Source organism: Bidens hawaiensis, unplaced genomic scaffold (genome assembly GCF_021521415.1).
Source record: "Bidens hawaiensis isolate Kalapana, Puna unplaced genomic scaffold, B.hawaiensis_p1.1 tig00001717_1, whole genome shotgun sequence".
Taxonomy (NCBI): Eukaryota; Viridiplantae; Streptophyta; class Magnoliopsida; order Asterales; family Asteraceae; genus Bidens; species Bidens hawaiensis.
In genome coordinates this window covers 1,975,259-1,988,271 of record NW_027491097.1, presented here as the reverse complement: position 1 = coordinate 1,988,271, position 13,013 = coordinate 1,975,259, and the positions used below count along the sequence as shown (strand labels likewise).

Sequence of the window (13,013 nt, the reverse complement as noted above, 5' to 3'; positions counted from 1 at the left end):
ACCATGGATGAAAACACCCATTTCATTCCTGGTCTGAATGATGAAGACGCCCGGGAGATGCCCCTAAACATCTCAGCCAGCGTAGTTGGTCACCGCGTTGCTCAGGTCCATGTTGACGGAGGAAGCAGTGTGGAAGTCATGTATGAGCATTGCTTCGTTCGACTCTAAAGGGAGATACGGAATAGGTTTGAGGAAGATGTGTGTCCTCTCATGGGATTTTCAGGGGAAGTAGCAGAGCCACTCGGCTCCCTTACCCTACCCCTGACTCTTAAAGATGGAGACCGGGCCCGAATAGTCCATCTAAGATTCTTCGTAGTGAGAGCCCCATCAAAGTATAATATAATCTTGGGGAGACTTGGGATTAACGCGCTTAGAGCCGTAGCATCAACGGTCCATGGTTACGTACGGTTCCCCACACCTAAGGGAATAGCCACCATTCGATCTCAACTGAAATTGTTGCTGGAGTAGAGGCCAATAATAGATCGAAAAATAACCGAAAGAACGTGGAAGAGTGGATTCTCAATGGGGAGTACCCGGAACAGACAATAAAGATTGGGGCACAACTGAGTGACAAAGGTAAAGCGGGTTTGAAGGAGATGTTACGTAGCACATATGTTTTTGCATGGAAGCACGAAGATATGATCGGGGTTCCTAGGTCCCAGGTGGAACATGATCTCAAGGAGTTCCAGTGGACGGAACATATCAAGCAAAAGAAAAGAAGCCTGGGCCTAGAAAGAAGCAGAGTCGTGCTAGAAGAAACACAGAAGTTACTGCAAGTAGGAATAGTACGGGAGGTGAGGTATCCCCAGTGGATCTCCAGCCCCGTGATGATACCCAAGTCAGACAACAGTTGGCGTATGTGCATCGATTTTAAAGACCTCAATAAAGCTCGCCCGATGGATTCTTATCCCCTCCTAGAAATAGAGAAGAAGATTGAGTCTCGATTCCAGTTCCCTTTAAGGTGCTTCTTGGACGCTTATAAGGGGTACCACCAGATCCAGATGAATCTTAAGGACGAAGAGAAAACCGCTTTTTACACAAATGAAGGTACTTTCTGTTACACCAAAATTCCCTTTGGTTTGAAAAATGTGTGAGCAGCATACCAACGGTTCAATGACCGTTTATTTGATCACCAAAGAGCAATAAATGTAGAAATTTATGTGGATGACCTGATGATAAAAAGTGGAGATGAGGAGATAATGCAGATGGACATAAGGGAAAAATTTAAAACCCTGAGGGGGGCTAACATGAAGCTTAACCCGAGGAAGTGTTCCTTCAGGGTGGAGGAAGGAAAATTTTTGGGGGTGTTGATCACCAAAGAAGGGTTTAAAGCCAGTCCTGAAAAGGTGGAAGCGTTACTACACATGCAACCCCCGCGAAGTCTTAAAGAAGTCCAAAGCCTGAAATGGAGGTTAGTAGCTATGAATCGGTTCCTTTCCAAGATAGTTGACCGAACACTCCCTTTCATGGTTGTACGAAGAAGGAGAATAAAAATCAATAAGTTTTGCTGGGACATGGAAGCAGACACAGCTTTTCGGGACCTAAAATTACATCTAGGGAACCCCCTACAACTAGTTTTATACCCGTCCGGTGGACGGGGTACGTGTTAATATAAAGTGTTACTTTAATGGATTACAAAAAGATTAAAACTGTTATAGTAGCATACCCACTTATATCGGTCGATAACAACAATATTAGTTTTAGTATTTTTTATCCATAAAAAACTATAACCATTAAGTGTTAGTATTATCCTCAACTTTCACGTGTTTTTAGATTTACAATAAGTTTGATTTGCATCATATGTTTCCAAATTTGGTGTTGGTCATCATAACCAACATTTGTCATTTATTCATTGTTGTTACTCACCAAATGACCGTAGATGTATTTATCATAAATACCACTTTCTATACTATCATTCCTTACATACATTGAGTCTTTAAGTGGCCCATTGACTACTAAAACATAAGAACAATAATTGTCTAGTTAAAAGAAAATCTCAAGAAACAACCATACATGGTAAATAAAAAACAGAACTGGCGAAAGATTTCTTTAAATATCCTTGTTCTCTAGTCACTGGATCGCTATGGCATCTTAGTCATTAAATAGCCGTGGCATCCGATTTTTCCTAGGCCTGAGTTTTCCATGATCTTGATCCGGGTCACGTTCAGCGGTTGATGTGGTGGGAACGTTTGCATCATCATGAGTATCTTCTAGTTTAGAAATGACAGAAGTTGGCTCGTCTTCATTATCAATAACTGCCTGCAATTATTAGTTAATAAAACATTAGATTGAAAAAGAAACATGTAACAACGTGAAAATTTCGAGTTCAAAGTATCAACTTTTCAAAGTTTAGGGACTAAAATTGCCAAAATCGAAACTTGAGGGTTTAAATTAAAAATTCTGATTTCCTGACCCATCGCGCTACGCGATGAGTCAGAGGAGAACCCCATCGCGTATCGCGATGGGGTACCTGACACATTGTGACACGTGGCACACGGTGGCACTAGTTGCTGCCACGTGTCACCACGTGGCAACACTGCCGCCACGTGTAGCGGCGCCTGCCACGTGTCGACACGTGGCAGGTCTATACTGTTGCGTCATCAGGCCTATATCGCGGTACGCGATAGGCTTGCCCAAGGACCTATCGCGTAGTGCGATGGGACACCAAATTTCGCCTATAAATAGCAAGGTGTTGGGTTTCTATGGAATTTACAAACTTAGTTAACCGTTTAACTAGTTATAATTAATGCGGAAACGTGATAGACAAACTAACCATATGAACAACCTAGTTTATTCATTGCAAGATTACCAATAATCTATTTACTAGAAACCCGAAGCTAGGATCAAATGATACGGGAATAACTAAACTATCAAAGTATGTAAACACTTACAATCTTAACCCTTTAAGAGTTTGGTGGATGGTTGAAGAAGATGATGATGTGAATGCAAGACTTTCAAAGGAAAACCCTCAAACGGAATATACCCCGAGCCTCCAACACGCACCGAGCTATGCTAGGAAGCTTGAACACGAAAAACCCGAGACCCGAACTTTCCCTTCTTTGGCCGTGAGCTAGAGAGAAAAGAAAGAAAGGGTGTGTTTTTTTTTTTTTGAAAGGTTACTTGAAAGTGTTGTAAGTATTGATCATTATATTTACATGCACACTCTTGATTAGATGTTTATACAAGTCCATACTCCATCTATGTTTGCATGTTGACAATTTTGACCAAGTGAGTGGGGTGTGGGGCCCACCCAAAATCGGCCCCAACATATTTTATTTATTTATTTATTTTTTTTTTTTTATGTTATATATTTTATACTTTATAAAATATATAAACACCCCATCTTTTATAAACCATTTTATAAAAGAATACATAGTTAAATAATCATTCCAATTATTTAAATAAATAAATTAACCAATTAATTATTTAATACTTTCAAGTAATTATTCAGAAACCCGTTTTTCTGAATGTGTCGTGTTCTGTATTTGTCTTAAAGATCTTATCTTAACAAATACATAATTGGTGTGTGTCTAACTCGTTATTGGGTATGACCCGACTTGGATCAAACATAACTAGCCACATTAACTTAATTATGTGTCTCGGGCATACGATATTCCAACAATCTCCCACTTGCACGAGACTCATAGGAAGTTAATGCTAATGGTGAATACCGCCTAACAACAGGTCACCACCCCTAGTGTGTTTGACTAAGTGCCATTCAATAACATCATCCCCTTCAAGTCCATACTTGATATGATATAGGTAAGTCTTATCATTACATCCCTTTGTTGCTAGATGTCCTGTCAAATCGAAGAGACATAGATTGATCATTCTCTCATTGATTTAACTTAACAGGCCTTAGACATCTAAACTCTCAACACATAAGAGGAACAAATCCCATCTTGACTGCATACATCCTTGTTGACATCTCGTATGATATCTGAGCTCTTTCTTTTATGTCATCGTGTTACCGAAAAACAAAGAAGAGAGTCAAGTTATCAGACTTGATGAAAAGTCAGATCCAATATGCATCTCAGGTCAAAGGACACAATGATACTCGCCTTTACTCAAGGATTACTTATGATCAGTTGCACTAACTCCATGCAGTGATCCTCGAGAGCGGATCATGTCCAATATTTGTATCCCACAAATATCTATGAACCTTGGTGACAAACCTATGCCTTATATTCATCACATGAATATCAACCAATCCGGGTTCATAATAGTCTTACCTTCATACTTGTTCCCACAAGCATGATCGACTACGGACGTTTAGAACAACATAAGTCATTCATGGATTAAACATGCAAAAATAGAACATAACTCATTTAATAATTAAAACTTAATTAATTTCATGAGATACCCATTACATTCGTTCTTAAACAAACACTAAACACGGATTAAATCCACTCACTAGAATACCGAAGTCCTAATGCACAAACATGACCCTCATGCTTTGGCCTATCGAGGAGCTTCGTGAGTGGGTCCGCAATATTTTGATCGGTATGAACTTTATGAATACATATTTTTCTCTTTTCAACTTCATCCCTTATGTAGTTGAATCTGCGCTCAATGTGCCTCGTTTTCTGATGAGCACGAGGCTCCTTGATCTGTGCAATAGCACCCTCATTGTCACAGAATATCTCTAGGGGCTCCTGAATGGAAGAGATAATCCCTAGATCCATGATGAACTTTTTCATCCATGCAGCCTCTTGGGCTGCCATTGAAGCGGCGATGTACTCAGATTCTGTAGTGGATAACGCGACAACATCCTGCTTCGAACTCTTCCAAGAGACAGCGCCTCCATTTAAGATGAAAACATATCCCGACTGTGACCGAGAATCATCTCGGTCAGTTTGGAAACTCGCATCCACGTAACCCTTTACGACGAGTTCCTCCTCACCAGACCCATATATTAAAAACATATCCTTAGTCCTTCTAAGGTATTTTAATATATTCTTGACAGCCATCCAATGACTGTCACCTGGGTTGTGCTGGTATCTACTTGTTATGCTTAAAGCATACGAGACATCCGGTCTAGTGCACATCATTGCATACATAATAGATCCTATTGCCGAAGCATAAGGAACATGCTTCATCCTATCCTGCTCTTCCTTAGAGCTAGGACTTTGGGATGAGCTTAATACGGTTCCTCTAGGAATAGGCACCAAACCTTTCTTAGAGTTTTCCATCCTAAACCTCTTTAGGATTTTATCAATGTACGCACTTTGATTGAGTCCGATCAATTTCCTTTGTCTATCCCTATAGACTTTTATTCCCAAGATATATGTCGCTTCTCCAAGATCCTTAATTGAGAAACGACTACTTAACCACGTTTTAACGTTTTCCATACTTGGTATATCATTTCCAAATAAAAGTATATCATCGACATACAAAATAAGGAAAATGATTATACTCCCACTAGCCCATTTATACACACATGCCTCATCACCGTTTTGGACGAAACCAAACGCTTTGATTTCTTCATTAAAACGATGATTCCACATCCGTGATGCTTGTTTCAATCCGTAGATTGATTTCCTTAACTTACAAACTTTATCAGGATTAGATGGATCGACAAAACCTTCAGGCTGAACCATATGGACATCTTCCTCAAGATATCCATTTAGAAAAGCGGTCTTGACATCCATTTGCCATATCTCATAATCAAAATGAGCTGCAATGGCAAACAATATCCTGATCGACTTAAGCATCGCGACTGGCGAGAAGGTTTCATCATAATCAATCCCTTGAGTTTGCGTGAAACCTTTTGCGACAAGTCGAGCTTTGTAAGTATCTAAATTTCCATGCATATCGGTCTTCTTTTTGAAGACCCACTTACATCCAACCAGTTTGGAGTTAAGTGGACGATCAACCAATTCCCAAACTTGGTTATCGTGCATGGATTGCATCTCGGCGCTCATGGCTTCAAGCCATTTGTCACAATCAGGTTGAGACATAGCATCTTTGTAGGAGATCGGTTCATCCGAATCAATCAAGTAGCAATCATCCACAAGAAATCCATATCTCTTGGGAGGTTGACTAACCCTACTAGATCTGCGAGCAACGTGCGTATGATCAACCATTTGATCATCTTCAACATCCTCGTGTTGAAAGCTAGTATCGACCAACTGTGTATCATCCAGTGATTCTTGAACCTCTTCAAGTTCCACTCTCTTTTCACTAGGTCCTTCCATAAGGAACCTAGTTTCTAAGAAGTATCCTTTGCGTGAAACAAACACTCTTTGTTCACTAGGATCATAGAATATATATCCTATATCATCCTTTGGGTATCCTATGAAGACACACCTGATGGATCGAGCCTCAAGCTTATTTGGGGTGTCACGTTTAACATAAACTATGCATCCCCATATCCTTAAATATGAAAAGGATGGAACCTTTCCATGCCACACTTCATAGGGTATTCGATCCACCTTTTTGGTCGGGGCCATATTCAAAATACGAGCCGCTGTGAGTAGCGCATATCCCCAAAATGATGGCGGTAGTGAGCTTCGTGCCATCATTGATCGAACCATGTCCAACAGTGTTCGATTCCTCCTCTCGGATACTCCGTTATGTTGAGGAGTTCCAGGAGGAGTGAGCTGTGAAATAATTCCACAATCTCTAAGATGACTTTGAAAGGTATCACTTAGGTATTCGCCTCCTCTATCGGAGCGGAGTACCTTGATTGTTCGGTTGAGCTGATTTTGCACTTCATTTTGAAATTCTTTGAACATTTCAAAGGCTTCATGTTTGTGTTTCATTAGATAAACATACCCATATCGACTAAAATCGTCGGTAAAGGTAATGAAGTACCTTTCACTATTCCTACTAGTTGGCTTGAAAGGTCCGCATACATCCGTATGTATGATACCTAACAAATCCTTAGCCCTTTCATTTGTACCTTTGAAAGGCTCTTTGGTCATCTTGCCTTGAATACAAGATTCACACTCATCAAACGAACCTAACTCGTTTGTTTTCAAAAGACCATTCTTTTGGAGAGTGTTTATACGATTCTTGTTTATGTGTCCAAGGCGACAATGCCAAATGTAGGAATCACTCAAACCCTTTTTGAGTCTTTTAGTAGAAGTTTGATATAATGAGCTATTTGAGGTATTATCATGAACCAATTCATAAATACCGTTGTTTGGTACAGCTTTAAAATAAAAGATACCATTAGATGACACATGCATTTCCGATCCTACAAATTTAAAGTCAAAGTTACATTGTCTAAGAAGGTGCACAGAAATAATGTTCCTAGTCAAACTAGGAGCATACAAAACATTTTTTAAAACAACTTCCAAACCACTTGGAAGTGATAAAGTGAAGTCTCCTCTAGCGACCACGTGTACTCTTGCACCGTTGCCCATGAAAAGATTCACTTCGCCCTTCTTCAAGTCTTCATTCCTTTTGAACCCCTGCAACCAATTGCAAATATGAGTTCCACATCCGGTATCCAATACCCATGTGTTAGAAGAAATAAGATTTAGCTCAACATTAATCATAAAGACATTACCCGAGGTATGCGCCGCATTCCTCTTGTCTTTTAGCTCTTTTAGGTAGACCGGGCAATTGCGTTTCCAGTGTCCGGTCTCCCCACAACCAAAACAAGGATCATCCTTATGACCCCTTGGTTCCACAACCTTTTGTTTCTTTGCCATAACCGGTGATTTGCCCTTACCCTTAAGATGCATAGGGGGACCCTTCCTTTTAGCTACCTTAGCCTTAAGATTGGGTTGAGATCGATTCTTGGATCTACCTTCATTGATTGCAAACACGGGTAAAACCCTTTTGCCCATGCTCGCCTCGGCTGTTTTAAGCATTGAGTGAAGTTCTCCAATGGTTTTGTCCCACCCGTTCATGTTATAATTTAACACGAAAGTGTCGAACCTTTTCGACAAAGAGTTAAGGATCAAATCCGTTGCTAACTCATTTGAGATGGGACAATTGAGCTTAGTGAGCCGATCAATATAACTTTTCATCTTAAGTACATAAGATGAAACTGGTTGACTATCATCCATTCTACATGCATGTAAGGCTCGAACCGTTTCGAACCTTTCAACCCTCGATTGCTTAAGGAACATTTCCTTAAGTTGAGTAATCATGTCGTACGCATTATGGTTTTCGAAATCCTTTTGGATTTCGGGAACCATAGTCGCCAACATGAGGCATGACACTTGAATGGAATCTTCCGAGAGTTTGACCCAATTCATATATTCGACCTCACTTCCCTCTTCCGGTTCTTCGGGGATTTGTGTTTCCAAAACATGATATAATCTTTCTTGTTTTAGAACAATCCTTAAATTTCGGAACCAATCCGAAAAGTTATTGTGGTTAAGATGGTCTTTAGCGAGAATAGATCGGAGAGATACGTTTTGGACGTTAGGGATAATGTTGTCGTCGACGTGTGTGGCCATCTGCAGAATTTTAAATAAGTTCATTTTAGTGTTTTAACCTTTTAATTATTAATACCCTTTTATATATACCAAATATAATTAATAATTAAAATCTAGAATCCAACGATAAACCCGACTCCGGTTAGGTGACCTTTTTCCCTTTGTCGGTTTATCAAGGTAGTTATTCATAACAATTGCAAACCCTTTTGCAACTTCTAGAATTTATGGGACCGGTTCGAAATCATATTTCGTGTTGGCATGTTTATCCCATCAACACCCATTAGACCCCATGCTTGGGTGACCCTCTTCACATGGTTCTAATTTAAGTCGTCCTACTTGTATCAACTTGTAATATTAACATACAAATGGTTAGGTGACCTTTTTCCCATTTATATGCCAATATTACCTTAACATGTTAATTTACTCTATGCGGTTAGGTGACCTTTTTTCCACTAAGAGCTTACTAATATGTTAAGTGTTATACAAAAGGATGGTGTTTAACTTATTATCCTTAATTTTAAAGGGATTTTTAGTTTTAATAATTCTAGATATAAAACTTTAAATCATGTTCTAACATGCATTTAGAAACATGATTTTGAAACCATTTTCAAAACTAATTTATAATAAAACCATTTTTATTATGGGCGTGAGACGGCTAGTTAATAATTCCATTTTATTAAACTACGTGTCACGTAATTACCGATAATTATTAGAACCCGTTTTATGCTTTGTTAATTAATTCTATGTGACGGAGTTGATATCCTAATATCTAACAACCACACAATCAAACAATCAATCAACAAGCATACACACAATATATACTAGACACGAGCCACTAAGTTAGACCACACTTGTTAGCCGAAACAAGTGTGTGTCTTAGGTCCAATCCTAAGGGACACATGACACATGGATGTTGTAGCTCCCACTCGATCCCGCATCCAAATGCTTCGAGCATCTTCTTCAACCTTGTTGTGATCCATTGGGCTTGAACTTGGGCCTTAGCTTCCATAAGCTTCCACTTGGGCTCAATTGGTGGGCTTAGGTCCTTTTGGGCTTGAATCCCTTAATGGGCTTGTGAAACCCATTATGACCATACCCGGCCCAATTAGGCCCAAACTTCCAACTTTGCAATCTTCTTTAATTTTACAAAATTAAATGTCCTAATACATTTTTTTCTATAAAATAAAGATATTACAAATTACCTATTTATTACATGCCCATATGAATAAATAATTACAAAATAGCCCCTAATTAATTATTACAAACCGATACTTTGAATAATAAATTACAATCACAACCATCAATCACAAACAAAACATCCATTTGGTCTACGGCTCGGTCTAGTACTTACAAACATAACCCGATATGTCATAGGAACCCGTTCCAAAACCCCTTGCCTTTATCGGGCCTAGCCCAACCCATTTGGGCTCGACCCAATAACAAGATTATGGGCCTCGGCCCAATTAAAAAACTGCTTGGGCTCGGCCCAAACAAAATTACATGGGCTCGGCCCAAATGACTTACATGGGCTCGGCCCAAATAAAACTTATGGGCCCGGCCCAATAACAAAAATGGGCTTCGGCCCAAATTTCACCCGAAATGGGCTTCGGCCCATTAGCCCGGTTTTTATATTTTTTTTTTTTTTTGAACTTAGCCAAAAACGATAGCAAGATTAAATACAAAAATATCATGCATGTTAATTTTTGTATAAAATCTTTCAAGGGGAAAATAAAAACCGAGAACCCGAAGCTTAGTATCCCGTATCCCGGCTCTTGATGCCATTTGTTGGGTTTCTATGGAATTTACAAACTTAGTTAACCGTTTAACTAGTTATAATTAATGCGGAAACGTGATAGACAAACTAACCATATGAACAACCTAGTTTATTCATTGCAAGATTACCAATAATCTATTTACTAGAAACCCGAAGCTAGGATCAAATGATACGGGAATAACTAAACTATCAAAGTATGTAAACACTTACAATCTTAACCCTTTAAGAGTTTGGTGGATGGTTGAAGAAGATGATGATGTGAATGCAAGACTTTCAAAGGAAAACCCTCAAACGGAATATACCCCGAGCCTCCAACACGCACCGAGCTATGCTAGGAAGCTTGAACACGAAAAACCCGAGACCCGAACTTTCCCTTCTTTGGCCGTGAGCTAGAGAGAAAAGAAAGAAAGGGTGTGTTTTTTTTTTTTTTGAAAGGTTACTTGAAAGTGTTGTAAGTATTGATCATTATATTTACATGCACACTCTTGATTAGATGTTTATACAAGTCCATACTCCATCTATGTTTGCATGTTGACAATTTTGACCAAGTGAGTGGGGTGTGGGGCCCACCCAAAATCGGCCCCAACATATTTTATTTATTTATTTATTTTTTTTTTTTATGTTATATATTTTATACTTTATAAAATATATAAACACCCCATCTTTTATAAACCATTTTATAAAAGAATACATAGTTAAATAATCATTCCAATTATTTAAATAAATAAATTAACCAATTAATTATTTAATACTTTCAAGTAATTATTCAGAAACCCGTTTTTCTGAATGTGTCGTGTTCTGTATTTGTCTTAAAGATCTTATCTTAACAAATACATAATTGGTGTGTGTCTAACTCGTTATTGGGTATGACCCGACTTGGATCAAACATAACTAGCCACATTAACTTAATTATGTGTCTCGGGCATACGATATTCCAACACAAGGTCCGGGTTTCATTCTTGGCATCCCACAACTCAGCTCTATTACCTCTCTCTAACATCTCTCTACAATATCACAATCGATCGTATATTCGATTTACCTCGATAAACGTGCCATATTTCCTCGTTAAGCGTGTCCCGAACCTTCAATTGTATACTGACGTTTCCTTAAAGAAGTTGTGCCACCCTCCACCCACATACCAAGTAGGTGTTGTTGAAATGGCAATGAGTCTCGATAAGAGTGTCAACGAGTATTGAAGTTTGGTGTACTTGTTTGACGATTGAGAAATAAAGCGGCGTCGGAGTGCTGCTCAAGTCCATAGGATTCCGGTACGCCACTAAGGTTAGGCGTCATAATGAATTTAATATAATATAATATTATATTCAAGGCTTAGGCCTAAAGTCGAGGATATACTCGATACCTCGATAAAAGAAAAGAAATGCAAACATAACAAAGAAAAGAATAAAGAAATGATATGTTAAGATAAACATATATATGTGTGTAAGTATATATGTACATATTCTTTGTTATGAAAATATTATTTAATGAATAAAGAGTATTCTTAAATAATAAAAGAAAAGATTACGTTTCTTGGAGAAGAAGAAACGTCGGGTTTTGAATATAAACTAAAGGTTTATAATATACTTTTAAACAAGAGGTTTTCAAGTAAACAAGAATTGAACTAAAGGTTCAATCGAGGATTGAGATATAAGACTAAAGGTCTTAAGCCGGATCGTGTATCCGACTAACAAATATTTATACTCGTAACTATAGGTTCGAGATAAAGAAAAGGGAAAGACCCTTGGACGGTGAGTGAAGCCGATCCTAAAGAGATAAGGTGAATACGCCCCCAAACTTTTAAACTTGTTTTCAAAATGAGTCAAACTTGTTATATGAAATTGTTTACAAGGAACTATGTGTTCCTAAAACCGTTATAACTATGGGTATAAACCTAGCCCTCAGACTGTGGTATACATATGTCTGGATCCTTACATAGGTGGTACTATGCGATGTACATGATCGCACCACCCTTGGTCGTAGGATGCTCTCCTACAGGGAGTACGACCGTATGTGTATATTTACGGGTACTTAACTAAGTCGAACGCTGCGGTGTTTGCTGAGGTGACCTAGCGTAGAGGCTCTAGTTTATAATGTGTTGTTTGACTTTGTTATTCCTAAGCCACGTTGGGCCGAGGCAGACGTAGTCTCGAGGGGTAATAAAGTAAAAGAAGTTATTTTGCGTCAGCGTGTTCACCAGCATTCGTTGCTGATGTATTTTATTATATTTTTGTAGGTGAACAAGATTAGCGCTTGGAAGTGTCGAAGTGCTATAAATATCCGATGGCTCGGATTGTTTTGTAATAACTTAATATGATGGTTTGTAAATTTATAAACACATAAATATTTTGTAATAACTTAAAACGGGTGTTTTATAATCCCGTCTTTTGAATGTATATATAAATTACACTTTTGATCCTTGAAGTTTTATAAGTCTTCCGCAAATAAACGTAACTCTGATTTATTTACAAACACGATACCAACTTATGGGTCGCACTCCTAGGCCCTAGACGGGGGTGTGACAAAACAATACATGATACAACATGAAGACAAAATCTAACGTGAATATACCGATGAAGTGGTCGTAATAGATGAGACTAATGGAATATGTGCCCCCCATAACAGTTCGTCTGCCAATTCTAATTCATAAGGTGTAATCTTTGCAAGAAACTCGGCGTGTTCATCTTCAACATCTTCTGAACCATCATCTTGGGGATGCGTACTTGTAGCAACGACAGAGGTAATGCTATCTTCCGGTACCAAGGGCATATGATCACCAATGTATTTTGACACTGTAAACCGACGAGAATATTGAGGTGCGAAATTATGACCATCAAATTTAATCC

At 38.7% G+C, this 13,013-nt stretch overlaps 1 protein-coding gene across 1 annotated transcript; it reads left to right on the top strand.

Moving 5' to 3' along the window:
* Nucleotides 1-210: 210 nt before the first annotated feature.
* Nucleotides 211-1,094, top strand: LOC143594944 (uncharacterized). The gene is made up of 2 exons (XM_077074122.1): nucleotides 211-397; nucleotides 469-1,094. Exons 1-2 carry the CDS (start codon nucleotides 211-213, stop codon nucleotides 1,092-1,094), a joined length of 813 nt encoding a protein of 270 aa, XP_076930237.1.
* Nucleotides 1,095-13,013: the final 11,919 nt, after the last annotated feature.